General features: G+C 38.8%; 1 protein-coding gene across 2 annotated transcripts; it reads right to left on the bottom strand.

Moving 5' to 3' along the window:
- Nucleotides 1-381: 381 nt before the first annotated feature.
- Nucleotides 382-15,972, bottom strand: scamp2l (secretory carrier membrane protein 2, like). Of its 2 annotated transcripts, XM_038289851.1 has the most exons (9): nt 15,818-15,972; nt 12,851-12,928; nt 12,668-12,757; nt 6,632-6,761; nt 6,406-6,534; nt 6,100-6,259; nt 3,465-3,566; nt 2,915-3,032; nt 382-1,691 (listed from the first exon to the last, which is right to left on the bottom strand). In XM_038289851.1, exons 1-9 carry the CDS (start codon nt 15,872-15,874, stop codon nt 1,536-1,538), a joined length of 1,020 nt encoding a protein of 339 aa, XP_038145779.1. In that variant the 5' UTR covers nt 15,875-15,972; the 3' UTR covers nt 382-1,535. The 2 variants fall into 2 exon arrangements, with proteins under 2 accessions (XP_038145779.1, XP_038145780.1); XM_038289852.1 differs by lacking the exons at nt 382-1,691; nt 2,915-3,032 and adding an exon at nt 3,118-3,316.
- Between the last annotated feature and the right edge of the window lie 4,266 nt (nt 15,973-20,238).

The following is a 20,238-nucleotide window of genomic DNA, read 5'->3' as shown; positions in this document are numbered from 1 at the left end:
TGTCAAACATAAATTGAAGCTATAATGCTGTGAAAAGTGTGAAATATGATCATATATTTTTCCAATTATGTTGTCATGCTCAAAACAAACTACAATATTTATAACGGTAATTATGAAATAACTTATGTACGGGTTATGCTTCACAGTATAGACCTGCAGAACGCTCCACATCACCTACTCTACTACAGCTACTCTGGCATCACCCTTAGTTATTAACTAAAGCCCCTTAATTATTGGTTATGGTTTACCATATATCTACACTGGACTTATTAATAAACAAATGGTTTAACTTTCTGTATACTGTAACTGGCACACAATAACCTTCCCCCTTTAACTCATCACTTGCAGCAGTCCATAGCATGTAAAGAAAAAGTCTTTAAAGACAGTTTGAATCCACACTTTTAATGCTTGTTAAGACTGGGCCGTTTCCCTTCAAATACCCATCCACTAAGTACAGCTTAAATAAACATATTTACAAACACGTTATAATGCATATATCAATGAGAAACACCAAAGACAGCCCTTTTCATACACATACAATCATTTTAAAGGGTTTTAACTGTAACACAAAACCAATAAGATTATGACTAGACAAAAAAGGTGCCTAAAAAATGTGATTCAGTGTTATGGTACCATAAATATAGAAGTTGTCAGTTATATATATATTTACAGGACAGGTCTTATAAATTCTAAACCCATCAAATAACTAGCTGCATTTATGTGCGCTGCAAGTATTCTGTTCTTTCCGCTCATTAATGCACCTATATCCAATAATTATCAGTAGATCTGTACCAAACCTCAATGTATTACTTTGTAATCACAGCAAAGTTCAGTTAAAACAAAATATATAGATATTCCTTCACAACATAGTATGAAATAAAAACGTAGCAGCTCCCCACCCACCCAAAAAAATCCCATCTTCGTTTAGAGACATTCCATCAAAAGTCCAATTACAAAGACAGACCTTCATCCCTTCACCTTCATTAGTCATTGGTTCATGTGTCCTACATACATAAAAGCATCAAGCTTGGAAAAAAGAAAAAAAAAAAGGTAACAGAAGAGTCAGAAAAACTTGGTCCTATAACAGAATTATATTGCTTTATAGGCATACTATGCGGTGTACCTTAATATTCAATAATAATTCTACCCTATTGCGTGTACATTTGTTCTTAAGGCTTTATTACACTGCTTCTAAACCAAGCTTTCTAGATTTACATAAAACATATTTTCTTTTAAATCAGCCTCTGTTTTCCTGGAGCATTTTATGATTTCAGATGGTTGCAAATTCCAACATATTGCACATTAATAAATGAAGTCTAAAGTTGGAAACAACTGAGCCGCGTTCAAGGCACTGACTTCATCACCATAACTTCTTGTTTTTATCTGTACATGGTCCGAAAATGTTATTTGCAATACAGCATTTAAGAAAATGTAGCTATACAGTTTATAAAGCCGATTTCTGTAGGAAGTTTCTTTTTGGATTTTGGCAAATTTCTGTATGATTTTGAAACCTTTGCAGGCATTTCTGGAGCAGTTTAGTTTTCTTGGTTAGTGCCAAAGGCTCCCTGGGCAGCAGAGGTGGCAGCGCTGGCTGCAGCGCTCTGGAAGGTGCGGTTGGTCAGAACTCCTTGGGAAAACTCCTGCTGAGCTTTGGTGAAGCTTGCGCCAGTCCTTCTGTACTTGGAGTGGACCTGAGATAAGAGCAGTTAAGGTTATCATGGAGACATTTCATTTTGGACATCATAAACTCAAATGATTATTCAATATCCCATTCTGTGTACAGGTGTGCATAATCCATGCCACCTTTTGATAAGTATTGGAAACTGAATGAATAATGAATCTGTATGCAAAACAAGCATATAACGAGTCTGGTGGAGCCAGAGCTCCATGATCAAAACATTATTTCCCTTCATTGACCTCCAAATTATGGCTTGCTTGGTTTATATTTTCTTTCTATGCTTTCAACCAAATCCTGGATCCTTGCTTCCCTTAACAAAGCAAACCTCTACACTCCAGCCTGGACCCACTCAAAATGGTTTTACTGAAAATGGACTAGAAAGCCCTTTACTACAGCTGCACAAAAGTCATTAACCAAAGACATCTCCAAAACAGGCCAGTCTGCATCTGGACAGGGGGGGAAAAAGCACCCCAGTTGAAGACTTTATACATGCCTCCAATTAAAAAACAAACTGGTAATCTCTATTGGAGGGTTTTACATGGTGCCATCGCCACAAGCTCGCTTTTATCCCTTATCTTATAAATCAGGGTGTTTTAAATGAGTGTCCTTTCTGTACTCTATCTGAAAATGTATTCCATGTTTTTATGGAATGCACAAGACTAGATACCTTTTTTAGCTTTTTAATAAGCGTTTTTAGTCTTTTTAGAACATTTTTTAAAATGCCAAAATAAAAACAACAGGCCAAAGGCCTGACATTTTAATTTTTTTACTCAGCAAAGCAAAGATGGCCTTTTACTTGTCCCGCAAAGACCCAGCAGGAGGGACCTCACCTTGATGCTGTGGCTCTGTGGAGGTGCAACGTTAAAGTCAGAATAAAGCTGGAGTTTAGCCTCCAAAGAGCCACACAGAACATGGAGGATTTTATGCAGCTGTGGGGCTTTAACAAAATTATACGTAACCTGACAGATGGAGTACTACAACAAGCTCCTCATTTAAGTGATTTTTAGCAGACACTAGTTTTACATAGATAATTGATCATATTGTTTGATTTTTTTTTAAAATAAAGAGCTGTTAAAAGTCTTTAAATTGAGCTCATCAAGATGTTTGAGGACTTTTCCTTTCTACAAAGTGAAAACAGCATTATGGAAATCTGTAGTACATAAAATGTTTTACTACACACTGTCATTTCAACCTAATTGGATGATAAATGTAAAAAGAAAACAGGTTTGCACTTACCAATTTTAGCAGGATGACACCCAGAACAGCGTTGACAGTGAAAAATCCAGCCACTACCATCATAACCACAGCGACCCCCAAGTTATAACCAATCATGCTAATTGATGAGATCCATCCACTGTCAAAAACAAGAGAAAAATGTTTGAAATTTGTCTTTTTTTTTTTTTTTTTACTCAGTATAATGCAACACCTATCTAAAAAAACTTGTCAAAAACTACTTAGTTTGCTAATATAAATGTTATTCTCAGTGACACATGGAAAAGATGAGGCTTGTAAGACCTGAGGATGGAAAAAAAGCTTTTAAGTATTGATACACAACATGATGCTGAAAATAAACCCCAAGAAGAAAAGCTCAGCGCACTTACAAAAAAAGCACCCCAGACAAGATAAGTCAACAGGAATCTGTCAAAGATATGCAAGAGAGTGGAAACAGGAGAGAAATAACCACCAGAACACTTAGCTGAGAGTTATGCATGCGCTTTCCAGATCCTATGCACACCGTCATGCTTATACAAACTGAAACAGACAGCTTGTTTAAACTAAAACTCACCTGTTTCCCCATGAGGGGATTCCTACTGACTGGATGATGTACACTGCCACTTGGAAGAAGAAGACAAAAAAGAAGAAAAAGAAGCTGAAGGAGCTGTCAGACCTGTGGAAAAAGAAAAATGTAAGACAATGTAAGCGTTGCTTAAATAAAGCGCTGCAGAACTACAGTAGCAGGCATTCAAAATTGCCCTTTCCAGTCAGAAGGCAGCAAAATCCCCTCCAACTTCCAGCCACTGGCCGCCTCCTGGACATGCATTTTTTTTTTACTCTGACTCCACCCTTTCACTGAATTACAGCGTCTGACCAAAAGATAACGCTTCTCTTTAGATCTGAATGTCCACAAATCATGACAGAAAGAATATTTTAGATGTTTAAAAAGGACTTTTAGTTAAGGACCAACCAAGGGCCCATCCAGGAAAGTGGGGAAATTTTGAATGGTTACTACTGTAGTGATTGCCAGAAACATCTCAGAACTGATTGGTAATGACTCCTGAACTCCCAAAATATATTTTTGTAGATTTAGATTATTAAATTAAATCCAATGATCTACAGCTGGGACTGACCTGTTTTTAAAGGTTCTATAATTTTTTAAATAGAGTTATAAATAAATACTTTTTTGTTTCAAATGGGTGAGATTTAAATCAAGAATACTTATAACACTGATATAAAAGGCTCATAGAGGAACAGTATCACACAGCACTACACTGACCTTTAGCATCCTACAAGTGTATCTCAAACTTTAGTCCTGATCTACCCCAAGACCACTTTAAACATTCCCTACTTTCAAGGTTTTATATTCTACAACCTGTACAGTTTTACCACAATATAACAGTAGCTAACCGTCACGCTGCACAAAAGAAGCCAAGACAGAAAAAACCTGTTGCTGCAGCAAAGTCACAAATTCAGACGCATCCCTTCCACTAAATGGACAGCAGAGTATGGATGTTATTGAATTCATTACTGCAGTTGAATGGTGAACAATATGGAGGACCAGGAGAGTTAGAAATAGAAAAACATATATTTCAAATGTAACATTTAAATCATACAATTAGAAATCCCATTTGAAAAGCATCATCTAACTGTACATGTTAAATTAAATCATTAGAGATTAATTGCATACTGCAATTAATGATTCAATATTAAATAAATAGATTTCTACTATGATAACTGGTGATGAAAATAATATTCAATAAGATGTATTTGTGTTTAATAAGTGTTTATTCAGACAAACATGAATTCTTAACTGTAGGCCTACATAATAGGTCATGATGAACTGTTTACAGTCAGTAGCTTTGTGTCAGACAGTCCAAGCTCTCTTTCCACTTTTTCAACTCAGGCAGACCAATATTTCGTGCAACAGCTTTTTAGGATAATACTAAAATCTGTGTTAAGTATGTCTCTTTTGATGTGAAGATCTCAAGGTTTTTTAAAAATGTGTCATGAAACTCTAGCTCTAGAAATGAAATAGGCAGAAATTAAATGCAGAGGTAAATTTCTCCAATGTGAGATCAGTAAAGTTTAATTATTATTATTATTAATTGTCATTATTATTTTTATTAGTATTAGGCTAAATAAATACCACAGAAGCTACATTTTCAAAAAGCGTCCCACTTTACCCACTTAAACCGAAGATAAGATAATGTTGTGGTAATCATTTGTGGTGTTGTGGTAAAATGAAATTTTAAATTACTTAGCATAGCCTACCTGCCTTTAAGTGGCACTTCAGAACGCAAGAACTCCTGCACTGAACCAATTCTGCATTGCCAAAGGTGCAAATAGCTTTATCCTTGTCGAGTTTTGCATTCTTAAGAATAAATTTTCCCTGGAGCAAACCCAGCGTCTTTATAGCTGCATCCGTGTTAGCTCGTCATGTTCAATGTGCTTATTTATCAGTAAGGCTACACAGGTTTGACAGCTGATTAGTTCTCGCCCCCAGGTATACATCCGTGCTAAAATATCAAGGTGAAAGTCATCATTAGTATAGACCCAGCTCCCAACCGGACTGTGAGAATAGATTAACGGACATATTTTGTTTATCGCCCGATAACAGGCATTAACGCAGCTTTTGTTAACACCGATAACGGCCCATCAATAGTTCTACACAACTCGGGCTGAGAACAATTGAACCAGTACATAAGGACAATTACAGTATTGCTAGATAAAGATGCCAGGATCTAGATTTTAAATCACTCTTGAGATGAGAAATAGATGTTGCCTAATTTTATACAACCTAAACCTTCATGTAAGTACTGCTTTTTTATTTAGCAACAACAAGGTAGAAAGGAAGGTTTTTTTAGACTAAAGAAACAAAACATGTTTTGGATTTAACAAAAAAGTTAATATGTAAAACACAACTTTCGTGTCAGAATTAGATTTCCCTTCAATAACCACATCAGTATGGTTGAATAGACAGTTTGAAAGCAGTGAAATGTAAAACCTTCATGAGTTTTTCATCAATATTTAAAAAACAGGAGCATTAACGTACTTCTGACCTACTCAGAAAGTTTAACATTAATAGAATACACACCACTGCTCATGCATTCTTGTACGACGACTTTTCAACAACACCTGGATGCAGCTTTGATCATATTAACAAACTAATTTGCATTAAAAAAATATATGCAAAACATGATTACCTGAAGGCTTTGTAAACTGGCCTGTACCAGCAGACGAAGGACACGGGAGTGAAGAGGATGAACCAAAGGATGGACAGACCAAAGTCAACCCCTTTACTGCTGTCGGCGGTGAAATAGGCCAAACAAGCCAGCACGTTGAGGAAGAGTGTGACGCTGTGCACTGAGGTGGTTCACCAGAAAACAGGAGCAAAAAGAAAATAATTCATCAACCCATACATTTTAAAACATGTCTGTTTTAATTGCCTACAATAAACACACAACTGTTTAGGTTTTGCATAGAGGATTCCTTGAAGACAGGATACATACACATCCAGAGGTAATACATCCTCTTGCATATTCTGCGGTAGTCTTCTGGGATTTCTTCATCAAAGTTCTGATAGAAGCACGGCTTTATAGGAAAGAACTTTGGAAGAGGCGGCCAGTTGTTCTCCTTAGCTAAGAAACAGAGATTTGAACATTCCAGTTACATTTCTGCTTATTGTTTCCACTGAAATATGTTCATATGCGGCTCCTGAAATCTGCAAATCTTTACCTCCTGTGTTTGGGTCTCTGCTCGTGGTCCTGTTCTGTAACTCCTGCTCCTTCCGCTCCAGCTCTGCAGCCTTCCTCTCCAGCTCTTCCTGCTGTTTGATCAGGTTAGCCTGAGCAGCGGCTGCCGTCGCCTGAAGCACAGCCAACAAACCAAAGCTCAAACACCACAACTCTGTCTAGTAAACATGTGATGACAAATTATTGAACCCCACAAAAATGAAACTCTTCTTTTGAGAAAAAAAAAAGAAGACAAATCTATCCTCAAATTTTAATCCAAGGTATAGTGGAATGCACATGCACAACCCTGCGAGTGTGAGAGCGTGCACAAGCCCATTCCCCCTTGTGCACGCTCTGTTTAAACGTTGCTTTTACATCGCTCATAGAAGCTTACTTTCCAGAGGAAGATTTGCAATTTTTCCACTATATCAGACTCACCGCCAGTAAGTGCAAATGGGGACGAGCACGTAAGACAGCCTTACGTAAACATATCACCAGAATGATTGACAATTAGGAGGACCACTTATTTTGATGATCCACCCAGAAAAAGAACATCCTCCACTGCACCTTTAAGTAAATTATTACTTGATCAAACATTTATGGGAAAATTAGGCATCACAGTTGCTCAATCTAAACTAAAAATAAAAATGAGAAGCTAAACTTGGAGAATGAAAAGCAGCAGCAAAACGTTTATGATGATACATTCAACAAGTTACAAAACTTGCTTGCAAAAAGATTGTAGGAATATGCAATATTTCTACTGCCTACTTTTTAAGCATTGAAAAAGGAATCCTTTAAAAATTTGACTTCTTAATATTCTGAATGTACTGGATCGTGTTTGCAATAAACTTAAAAACGAGCTGCTTAACATTTCTAATTTGCCATTTCTCCCATTCATAGGAAAGAAACATTTAGCCACCTCTTTAAAATAATTCACATCCTTTAACCTTCATATTCTTCCTCTATCCTAAAACCACATGGCTGTGGTTTGTACCAGCAATGCTATCAGCCTTTTTCAAAGATTTTAATTGGTAATGTGAAGTTTTTTATGTCCTAAAATACAGATTAAATCAATCAGAGGTGCCCAGACTTTTTGGATCCTTTTGATTTTTAGTCATTACAGAAGACTTACTGCTGTAGATAGATTTTATCTGGTATCTGTCTGAACGAAACACACACAGACTTTGTTGTATTATCAAAAGCTCTGTTAAGTAGGGCTGGGCGACATGGCTTAAACATTTTTTTTTTTTAAACAAATCCAATGGATTTAGTTTTTTTCCTTTCTTAAGTTGTGCAATAAAAAATACACATTACATGCTTTCAAAAACTAGCTCTTATTTCCGCCCTCCCCTCTGGTAGGCAACCTTAATTCAAGCAGCAAAAAATGCAGCAAAATAATCATGTTTCACAACAAAAAAATTATAAAGACACTAAAACCAAAAAAAAAGAAAATTACAAATGATCCACTGGACTTTGTTTCCAAGTTTGAATACGTTTCGCATCCCATCCAGGAAGCTTTTTTAAATTCAAATTGTCGTTGAGTTCGAGGTTTAAATCCTGGAACTCTAATGTTATTCCTGACAATTTTGAATTTTTTGGAATGACTATGACCTGAATGACTGAGAATCTTCACCAGCATGAAGACACTAAATGTTTGCAGCTAGTGGTGTTACACGGTGAGATAGTTGATCAAAGTAATGAAAGGGAGTCACTCTGAAGTTTGGGAGCCCAAGGAGTAGATTGGTTATTTTTGTTTTGTTTTTTCTAAAAGCTAAAAACTTTAACAAAAAATTTGATTAATTTTATTGATTAGTTGCCCAGCCCTACATAGTACTATCCTACTTGCCTTAAAAGGATTTTAATTTACTTTCAGAGCATAATTCTAAATGATAGAAGACTGGAAATCTAACTGAACCTCAGTTTCCTGTTACCGTATTTTCACGACTATAAGGCGCACTTAAACGTCTTTTTTTTTCCTCAAAATGTGCGGTGCGCCCTATGGCGCGGTGCGCCTTATGTGTGTTGTAACTGCGACTTTTGAGACCACCTCATTGAGGAGATGATGAAAGAGTGGCTGAATGTAAGGAGACCAGGTGTTTTTTTCCACCCCTCACCATCGCTGTTAATATGTAACTCCATGCGTGCCCATCTCACAGCTGATGTGAAAAACATGGGGAAACAAATTAACGCTGTGCTCGCTGTTCAACCGCTCGACATCGGTGTGAACCGGACCCAGCAGGTGCAGCAGAAGCAGCGAGTTTACATGCAAAGTCAATGGTTGACGCGCATATAGGTGCAGCAAAAGGTCCTGCAGCGCGTTTTGGTGCAGCACGTCGGGAGCGTTTAAGCATCTGACGCACCGCCAACGCGCTGCTGCTGCTCAGATGGAAAAATTGAAGTTTTGCTGCTGGACGCGCCGCATCAACCAATCAGAGAAGCTGATCTGGGAGCTGGCTGGGAGACAGACACAGCGCTCTGATGACATATGATATTAACGCAAATGAAAAGGCTGGGTGAATGAGGAGATGATGAAAGGCAGGTGTATGTGAGGAGACCAGGTGCTTTTTTCCACGCATCACCATCGCTGCGTGCCCATCTCACAGCCGATGTGAAAAAAAGATGAATCAAATGAACGCTGTGCTCGCCGTTATCCCGGGGGTCTGATAAAGGAACTTCAACCGCTCGACATCGGTGTGGAGCGGCCGTTCACAGTAAGGCTGCGAGCGGCGTGGGAGCGATGGATGACAGACTGAGACCACAGTTTCAGGATAAGTGGAAGGCAGCGCCGTGCAAGTTACGCCACCGTTTGCGGATGGATTGTAGATGGACTGTGTCTGCTGGCTCTGTTGTTCAAGCTTTCGCAAAAGCCGGTGTCGTGCCAAGGTAGTTATCCCTGCCAAAATTTGTATCCCCTCGTCGGGAGCGCGCACGGAGTAGAAAGAACAACCCGAGTTAACTCCGCCTCAATTCCAACGTGCAGAACTTCAAATTTTAAAGGTTTTATGTGTATGAAAGTTGAGCTTTACTGTTTTATTCTTTACTTCACATGTTATAGCAGAATATCGCCAGTGATATTGATTTAAAACTAATAATAAAACACAAACGTTTGCTTGAAAGCTGGTCGCTGACAGCAGTGTCTACTCCTCCCTCTGAAAGCAAACAGATCCCTGTTCTTTTCCTCACGTTCATTAAAAAATATCTCTCATGTGTATGAAAGTTGAGCTTTACTGTTTTATTCTTTACTTCACATGTTATAGCAGAATATCGCCAGTGATATTGATTTAAAACTAATAATAAAACACAAACGTTTGCTTGAAAGCTGGTCGCTGACAGCAGTGTCTACTCCTCCCTCTGAAAGCAAACAGATCCCTGTTCTTTTCCTCACGTTCATTAAAAAATATCTCATTATTTCTGAGGAGCTGCGCTGCACGGAAAGTGACTCTGACAGTGAAGAAGGGGAAACTGGCATGTCTGATTTAGCGCAGCTGTTTAATTCAGAGGAATGCTGAGGATAACAGAGGATGATGACTTTGATGGGTTTGATTAATACTTTGTAATAAACACATGAATAAAGCACAATCATACTCAGGTTTGCTTCCGCTCTATTTTTCTACCTGAAAACTTAATTCAACAGCAGCCTCTGGTCTCCTCCTCCTCTTCAGCGCGGTGGCTGGCAGGTGTTTTTTCATCTAAATAATCTAAATCTTGCAGCTATATTTGCTGTGATCAGTTGGAATAAAGTAGTTTTAATATGTTTTTAAGTGAGAAAGGCCACCTGAAAACTTAATAATTGCAGTCAGTTCATCCAGATTATCTATTTCTGTCGGAGGCGCTCAGACCCCCACATACCAGCGGTGCACCGACAGGAGAAATCCTTTCGTTCACCGCGGCTGCTGGCAGGTGTTTTTCATCTAAATAATTTTAGCTGCAGGCACCAGGATACCGGTAATAAAAGCGAACATATTCTGTCGGCAGGTTTCAGGATTTTAAGTTAATTTAGGAGTGACCACAGCGCTGTGTCATCTGCGATGTGTCTGTCTCACGGCCAGCTGCCAGGTTTGATTAATACTTTGTAATAAATACATGAATAAAGCACAGTCATACTCAGTTTTGCCCCCGCTGTATTTTTAAATACGCAGTAGAGGTATTTAAAGGTAGTAGAGGACATGTACCTGTATATAAAAAACGCGCCCTATAGTCCGGTGCGCCTTATGTGTGTGTTAAATACAGAAATGGGACACATAACTGAGAGTGCGCCTTTTAGTACGGTGCGCCTTATGGTCGTGAAAATACGGTACCCTTAAATTTGTTGGTAGCACTGCTGCCTTGCAGCAAGAAGGTTCTGGCTCCGATTTCCGGCCCAGGGTCTTTCTGCATGCAGTTTGCATGTTCTCCCTGAGCATGCATGGGTTCTCTCCGGGTACTCCGGCTTCTTCCCACAGTCCAAAAACATGAGTTTTAGGTTAATTGGCTTCTCTAAATTGTCCTTAGGTGTGAGTGTGTGCATGAATGGTTGTCCTGTGTGTCTCTGTGTTGCCCTGCAATGGACTGGCGACTTTTCCAGGCAGGGTGTACCCCGCCTCTCGCCTATTGACTGCTGGAGACCAGCACCCCTCGCGACCCCAATAAGGCTCGGGCACATGACGTCACACGTAGCGCGGCAGACATATTGATAGCTGGTCAGCCCACTGTTTACACTCTTCTGCTAGTAGTTTGCTTAGTTTTTTGCCGTTTCATTTTACCTCTGCTGTCGTTATGGTCGCCCGTTGCTGTGTCGTAGGGTGTAGTAGCGCAAGCTGTGACTGGACGGGGAAAAAAATCCCAAATGGATTGTCTTTTTACCGTTTTCCAACCTGGAGGCGTCTCAATGGAAAACAAATGTCCTCCATAACAATGAGTCGCCGGCTAGCATGGGTCGCTGCTGTAAGACGGCCAAATATAACTTTCAACTCAATCCCTGCGTCCATGAGAGTGTGTTCCCGGCATTTTCATTCTGGTAAGTTACAGAACATACTGTTTTTATTCATGTATCATTTCAAGTTAACCGTTGTTGGCTGATCTGTAGCATGTAGCATGAGCTGAAGTAGGGTTGTGTTCCAGAGGGTTAGCCAGGTCCACTGAAACACAAAACAGTTGTCCTACTCTGTTTATTTTGTCATTAATAGTTTATAATAGGGTTAATAGTTTTGGTTGTTTCACCAGGAAAGCCAGTAGATACATTTTTGATGTTTTACGTTAGTGCCAGCACCTAGTCTTATCACCACAACAGACACCACACCATGTTGAGACGGTAGCTTACCTTGGCTCTGATGACTGTGTTCTCATTCGGTTTGATTACTTCCATGTCATGAACTTTTCCATCTGTCTCTAGCCTCTAGCGACTTGTAGCAGCGAAACTCTTCATGTGTGTAGGCACTGACGCCACACACTAGATACGAAAATACGTCCTCCCTCGCAAACGGCGGTAGAAATTCTTCCCCAACGCTCCACTCCTTGCTTTCTACTTCGTAGGGATCAAGTCCGTTTATGAAGCCCATCTTTTGCAGATAACGGTCCCTGGCTTCCCTCTGCAGTGTGTCTCGGTATATTCCGCATCCTTTCTTCGCTTTTAACATCGCTGTTTACTCGTCTTTCTGCTCTGTCTCTATGCTGTTTTAGGTCTTTGTTTACCGTAGCAACTAGCTACTAATATGGCGGCGTACCCAGAATGCAACGCGCTGTGCCCGAGCCTTATTGGGACAAGCGTGTCAGATAATGGATGGATGGATGAATCTGTTTCTGTCACATAATGGCAATTGTTTTAATTTGTGTGGCACAAAGACAGAAGTTAAAAACTATCTGCAAAGGTCTGCTGACCCTGCGTGGGCCCCTCTATAGGCAGACAGTGTGACATGGAAAGTTATTCATGTACAGCCCAGAGAAATGTTAATGATTTTAGGATTGGTTTAAATCAATTAAAACTGTAAATACATGCACAACTTGTCATTGTAACTGAACTTAATATTTTTCTAGTGTAGGTAGACTCTTCCCTCCCACTTACTTGTGTGCTTTGCTCCACAGATGTGGGAAGTACAGCTGGCTGGGATGGAGAGGTAGCAGGCGCAGGGACGGTTGTTCCAGAATACTGTCCCTATGAGAGAAGTAAATAAAAAACACTTATTGGCAAAGCACCCTTTGAGAAATACTTTTCATCTGTAACTTCAGTTAATTATTGATGTATCACCATTTCTGCTGCAGAGAATGGATTATACTCCCCAGTGCTTTCATTGGTCCTGCTGATGGCCTGTGTGACTGAGGCATCCTGGAAGAAGAGGAAAAACAGACATACAGTGAGGACAGATGGGAACTCCGTATGAACTAATACTCTTATGAGGGGCTCCTGGTCTGCAGTCAGCATCTATTAAAAGTTACTCTATCAATCAATCAATCAGAGAGAAGCCATGTGGAGAATGAGGACTGGCCAGCCTGATCAATTTATTATAGCTCTACCTGCTGAAGAACTTAATGTTAGTTCTTAGAGAAATTAATATCCAAAATCAAACCTCAAAGCTGACCTGGGTGACAGTAAATATCAGGCTGTTGGTATAGAGCTACATAACCACTGACCAATCAGGCTGCTCTCGCTCCACCATTGGGAAAGCAATGGTGATGCAAGAATCAGACCGGAACCACTGAGCTATGGAGTCAGTTCATGGGCTCACTTCTTAATATAAACCCTGTTCCCTGGTAAAAATGTGTCTCTTTTAAAGGAAAAATGGTCTCTGCTGTATTGCAGAATGATTAAAGAGTAGTTTAAGCAAAACAATGAAATTAAAGAGTTTATTTGGTTCCAGATTTCCAAATTCTCACTACAGCCAGATGTTCTGGACAAACATGTCTGATCCATGAAGGCCCCACATCACAACCTCCATGACTTAAAGGATGTGCTGCTAATTATTGGTACCAAGTCGAAAAGTTTCCTTTCAGAAGACTAGAGGTGGTCCCTAACTGAACAAATCTGAATTAAGTAATCAACATAGAATATCATGCCCAGTCAATGCCTATGGCAATTATGCAAAGAAATATTAATACTGTTATCATGCAACCACTAGGTTTGTTGTGGTGATTGTTTTTTATTAGATGTAAGCAAAGTTTTATTATATATATATATATATATATATATATATATATATATATATATATATATATATATATTCATGTTCCCAACAACCTCAATATGTTGTTACATTCATGCTGATTTTGCACAGTTTCTATCGTAGTCAGCTGTTGTTGTTTTTCACATCTCTGATGTTGCTGTAAAAATGTCGTTAAAATTTATATTGTTAAAACACTATACAGTATTTATTTTTCAACTCATCATTATGATGTTATTCTTATACATTTTTCTAAGGTCCACACTTGGGTGACCATATTTTCTAGAATCTTTTTGCTGCTGTGAACACCAGAATTCATCCATTGTGGGACAATAAAGGGAATTTCTATTCTATAAAAAAAAGAAGAAGAAGCTCAGTATCTCCTAGAACTGCACTCTTCTGGACCGAGATGTCGGATGCATTTCCAGGGATCTGCTGTAACCACTCCTCCAGTTTGGGGGTCATGACTAGAGGTGAGTATTGGCATGAGTGTTGCAATTCGATACATGTTGCGATACTTGGGTCACGATACGATATTATCACGATATTGCAGTATCACTATATATTGCCATATTTTCCCCAGCTATCAAAATCAAATGATGAGATAAAACAGCAAGTGCTGTATATTTTCATCAGAAAATATTGATTAGGTATTATTATCCATGTTGTTTGCGGTTTTCTTCCACTGTGACTGCCTCAAATACAGATTTGGTGCTGCACGCACAGTTAAAGGGCTCCACAGAGCTTTCTGCCAGAGTGGTGGTGCAGAGGTAGCCCATTTTCCCATCAATGTTTTATGTAACCATTTTTTTTTTTTTTGGAAATCGATACTAAGAAGTGAAAGATCGATATTATATTGGGCAGACGGATATCACGATATATCGCCAAAACGATTATTTCCCAAACCCCTAGTCATGACCCTATTGACCACGGGTACCACTGATGTCTTCACCTTCCAGGTTTTTTCCAGCTCTTCTCTGAGTCTGGTCTCTGGTATTTCTCTACGTGTAGTTCCTTTTTTTCTTTTTCCTGATGTTGCAGTCACTTGGTATGTCAACCACAACGGTTTTCCTCTGCTTTTTGTATATATATATATATATATATATATATATATATATATACACAGACATATACACAGATAGATGTCAATAGATGTATACAGATAGATCTAGATAGATGTTTACAGATAGATGTATACAGATAGATTTCGATAGATGTATACAGATAGATGTATACAGATAGATTTCGATAGATGTATACAGATAGATTTCGATAGATGTATACAGATAGATGTATACAGATAGATTTCGATAGATGTATACAGATAGATTTCGATAGATGTATACAGATAGATGTATACAGATAGATTTCGATAGATGTATACAGATAGATGTATACAGATAGATTTCGATAGATGTATACAGATAGATGTATACAGATAGATTTCGATAGTTGTATACAGATAGATGTATACAGATAGATTTCAATAGATGTATACAGATAGATGTATATAGATAGATTTCGATAGATGTATATAGATAGATGTATACAGATAGATGTATATAGATAGATTTCGATAGATGTATATAGATAGATGTATACAGATAGATGTATACAGATATATATAGATGGATATCGATAGAGATGAATAGATATATAGATATACAAAAAGAAAAAACCCACAAGCATTAGGATTTAGTTCCAGTTTACAAAAAGAGAAAAAAATGATTAAAAAAATAACTCCATGGCCTGAATAGATGTCGGCTGTATGCCTGCCTGCACCTGTTGATGAGAGTTTCGTTCACCTGTCCAGGTAATTCTAGGCGGAGTAAAAACAAATCCAGATAATTTTACTTATGGCCTTGAATATAAACTTAAAGTAGCCTAGATTCGACTGAATACGTGTCATACCTCTTCCAACAGTTCAGGGCCAGGAAGCAGGCTACTAAAGGCCGAACCCAGCAACCAACCAAACAGGTTTTCCCTTTCATTGCTCACCTTCCACCCAATCTAGCCATCCAGGACTCACCTGACAGCTCCTACCTACTAACACTCACCTGGAAGGGGTTCACATCCACAGGGTCCGCGAACGGGTTGCTGTCAAACCCCGACATGGTGGGAAATTAAACACGAAACGGTTTTGCGTAGCAGAAAAAACACGACAGCAACCGAGCTCTCCTCCAGCGGCTCCTGTCTGCGTGACGTCACGTCCAGTCTGCGCATGCGCGCTTCAATAGGTGAGCCGTCACCAGGAGGTTTGCCCTGCGAGTCATTTCTTATCAATTAAGCCACCTTTATTTTTAGAAATAATGGAAATTGGTTTCAAATGAGCGCTTCTCGTGACAGTCTGCTGGCTCGGAATGGGATTCAGTCCGCGAGGGTTTCACGCACACAGGAACACTGTCTGATAACTTTATCCTGAACTTTGAGAGTTTTTCCCTTAAATTGTAGAGATTTCTGTTACCCTGAATGCAGTATCCTTGTTTTATAGACTACATCTATTAGAAACAACATATCCCCTGACACCAAATCTAATTTTATGTTCATTCTTTCATTATAAAAGGTGTTAAAAATCAGGTCAGTTGTTTAGTTTAAATTATACTGAAATAATTCAAATAATTGATGTGGAAAAAGGCAAAAGCATGTCAGTGTTTATATCTGGGCCTACAACTACAATGTCAAAGGAGAGAAAGAGCTGGTTTTCACGGCTCCAAAGTCCTTTTTCAAATTAAACAAGTGCTGAGGAGGAGCATAGAGGTACAAATGGATGTCAATTAGTGGGGGGACATGTCCCCTGCACTTTATCAAACGTGCATTTTGGTCCCCTGCACGTTTTACTGTCTAAAACTATTTTTATCTACAGTAGTGAAAAACCACAGCTCAAGCTGAAGCACAGTTCCCTGAGTTTGGACCACCGTCTTTTCTTGTGTGATTGGATGCAGTGGCGGTTCTAGACCAAATGTACCAGGGGGCCAGGAGGGGGCCAGCGTGTTTTCATGGGGGCACAGAAAAGCATCAAATAAAAAAACAGGGCAAGGGATTCAAATATATTAAGAGAGCTGCATGAGGTGAAATTTTTATTCAATTAGGTTTAATTAAAATTCTATGCCTTATGAGGCTAATATACATTCAAAATTTTGGAATTTAACATTTTTGTCAAATTTAAGTTCAAATTACAGTTTTCTATCAAATCTGAATGAGAACTCAAGAAAAACTGATATATTCAGCTGTAAAAATTTGAGCAATTTGTTTTGAAAAAACATTTGTGATCCTATCTCAATACCAGTGAAGCTATCACCTTATAGCTTTTAAATAATAAAAAAAAAAAAAACAATATTTATAAAGAAAAAAATGAAATAGATCAAAAGGACCTATCAATAACTATATCTGTTCCAGCGCATGTCACCATTAAAATTTTTTGAGTATTATGTCTTCAGTACAGGGGCCAGGACATGATCTACAGGGGCACTGGCCCTCGTTGGCCCCAGTGGCGGCTGGCCCATAGGGGGCGCTGGGGCACCGCCCTCCCTGATAAGAAGAGAGAAACGTAAAATATATTTTTAGAAATTAACTCATAAATGTCAGTTTTACTCTCTAGACTGTGTACCTAAAAGCAAAACAAATTATATAAACTACATTTCCCTATCTACTGTCATTAATTTGTGGATTTCCACAGACAGACTCCTACCGTCTCTGTTCTGGGGGCTGTGATCAGACTGACCCACATTTGCAGAGAATCTGTCAATCATGTACTATTGCTAGGTGAATTTAATGGCCAATCAGCGTCTCGGAACTTTATGGTCTTGGGGCGCTGAAAATACTGCGCTTTTACAGGCTTCTGAACCCAAGCGCAGGTGCAGACAATTAGAGGGACAATGGCGAATGTAACGAGCGAGATGCAGCTTCCACCAAATTCGGTGAGATCCTTATTTATCTACCCGTTTGCCTGAAGAACATCCCTGTTGTAGGATATGAACATTTCATGTCATGGTTATTGTGACTGTGACGAATCCACCTCGTCGCTTAAAACAACCTCTCTAACTTTGCGCGCCACACACACATTCCTGTTATACTGTGTTTGTGAGGACCAATACGCTCGCGCTGAGACCAGTAGCTCCATGAACTTAAAACACACAAGCTGTCCTGGTTACCTGCTGCGTATTGAGGGTGCACACTTAATATTTCAGTGGGGTTAGCCGTGTGTGTGTGTGTGTGTGTGTGTGTGTGTGTGTGTGTGTGTGTGTGTGTGTGTGTGTGTGTGTGTGTGTGTGTGTGTGTGTGTGTGTGTGTGTGTGTGTGTGGGTGTGTGGGTGTGTGGGGGGTGTGGGTGTGTACGTGTTTATGCTACGGGGACTTGTCATCTTCAGTCTGGCTGCGTCTTTGCTGGGTTCAAACCCAGTTTGGTGTAATTGAATAAGTCAATGAATCTGTGTAAAAGAATTAAGTTGTAAAAATTATTTGTTTTTGTACATCAATTGTTTGTGGAGGTAATAGATGGACAAAACTGATTAATGAGAAGAAATCAGAAATAAGAGAGCCTGAGGTGAGGGGCTTAAACTATTTAATGAGGGCTGTGGGAAGAAAAGCGGCAATTTTTGTTTTCTGTTTCTTTGTTACATTGCTGGTAAATGGAGGGAGGCTGAGGCCCAGAGTATCTTGTATGTTTAGTTTCTTTTGCACCCTGTTTTGAGTTTTTGAGCTCAATAAATCACCAACACCGGTAACCCGACTGAGACTGGATTCTTAGAGGCCAAAGAACCCCGTCACAGTGACCCAAATCATCACTGTTACTGTTATTATATAGTAAATTAAATCATTACTGTTAAATTGTATGTATTGTCCAATTGTTTATTTGAATTCTTATTCCGGATTAGTTGGAGACATACACTAGGCTATATCAGCCCCACCAAAAATATTTTTCACCAGCCGCCACTGGTTGGCCCCTGTCTAGAACTGTCCATGATTGACTGTCAAATATGGAAGAGGATTAGGGCCACCGAGAGAAAAAAAAAAAAAAAAAAAAGTTAACTGATTTTTAAATATTATTTTAGTTTAATATGGGAAAAAAGTCAGAATTCTGACTTTAATCTCAGAATTCTGACAGCTAAAAATGTTAGCAACAAGCCGTAGCCATGTCTGTTTTAGAGACTAAACTAACTGTTTTGTTTTAATCCTTTAAAGGGCAAGTTACCATTTTTGATCCCTTGCAAACCCTTACAAATTGAGTCCCCTTTGTCCCGCAGTGAGGTCTAGAAGCACAAGATCTATATCCATCCATTCAGCAAAGATACTACTACAAGGCTGTACATCTTATTTTGGCAAATGACCAATTAGGTAAGTCCTTGAATGATACATAACCTACTGTAAATTAAGTTGAACAACAAAAGTTAAGTCAAGAAAAAAAGGTAAAAACCTAATTGGAATTTAAAAACTATGGTTAAAAAGTGAATAAGCCTAGTTAACAATTATATTTAGGTAGCTAAACTAAAAAATGTAAGTGTCACTATCAGCATTAATGCCTCTAAGGTTATGTTGTTCCACAAAAATGTGTTTCTTTCACTCTGAGTGTTTTTCATGTATTTCTAATTGAATCACTTCAGTTATCTTTCTTAATATATTAAGGCAAGTTGGCGTTTCTTGTTATTACATTGACATTCATTTTTGCCATCAAAATATCCAAATTTTTAATGTTATAAAGGTAATAAGGTCTTGTCCTGGATATCCATTATTCCAACTATCTGCTTGAAATTTAGATTTTCAAAGTATTTCCCTGAGTGCTCTATAAAGGATTAATGATCTTCTGCTCTACCCTGCGATTGACTGGCGACCTGTCCAGGTTGTACCCCGCCTCTCGCCCCTAGACAGCTGGAGATAGGCACCAGCACCCCTCGTGACCCCAATTGGGATTAAGTGTGTAAGAAAATGGATGGATAGATGGACCTTCTGATCTTCCAGTAATAAATTAGCATCACCGGGGACCCCTTGGGCACGAAAAAGTCACCTAATTCTGTAATTTTCCACCAATGGATTACTGGCCCTCCCAAAAGACTCACATCTTTGTCAGTGAAGCTGAGTGCTCCCACATCTCTTCCTTCATGGTGCCCATCTACATTAAGATCCAAAATCTGAGATTAAAGTTATATTTCTGAGAAAAAAGTCAGAATTCTAAGATTAAAATAAAAATTCTGGGGAGAAAATGTCAGAATTTTTAGAAAAAGTTAAAATTCTTCTATTAAACCTCAGCAGAATACACCTCCCACCTTTGCAATAACACACAAGGATGCCTAAGTATTGAGATAATAGAAGGATATCAGAAATACATCATTTCAGTTTAACATATTCTTCCTAATCTTACAAAAATTCTAAAATTGAGAGAAAGTGAATTTCGGGTTTTCGTCCTCTGGAAGCCATAATCATAATTTCAAATAATAAAGCCTTAAAATACACCGCTTGACCATAAAACAGTGGCCACCGCCTC

This window comes from Cyprinodon tularosa, unplaced genomic scaffold (genome assembly GCF_016077235.1).
Source record: "Cyprinodon tularosa strain WSP-4 unplaced genomic scaffold, ASM1607723v1 ctg272, whole genome shotgun sequence".
Taxonomy (NCBI): Eukaryota; Metazoa; Chordata; class Actinopteri; order Cyprinodontiformes; family Cyprinodontidae; genus Cyprinodon; species Cyprinodon tularosa.
The sequence above is the reverse complement of the archived record's forward strand: the minus strand, read 5'-3'. Positions and strand labels throughout refer to the sequence as shown.

What these genes read in the sequence shown, in the direction of transcription:
- scamp2l (XM_038289851.1), bottom strand. Translation starts at nt 15,874, where the DNA reads ATGTCGGGGTTTGACAGCAACCCGTTCGCGGACCCTGTGGATGTGAAC. An exon ending in CATTCTCTGCAGCAGAAATG is followed by an intron (nt 12,758 to 12,850) that starts GTGATACATCAA and finishes CTTCTCTCATAG; the next exon opens with GGACAGTATTCTGGAACAAC. An exon ending in CTGTGGAGCAAAGCACACAA is followed by an intron (nt 6,762 to 12,667) that starts GTAAGTGGGAGG and finishes GCTGTGCTTCAG; the next exon opens with GCGACGGCAGCCGCTGCTCA.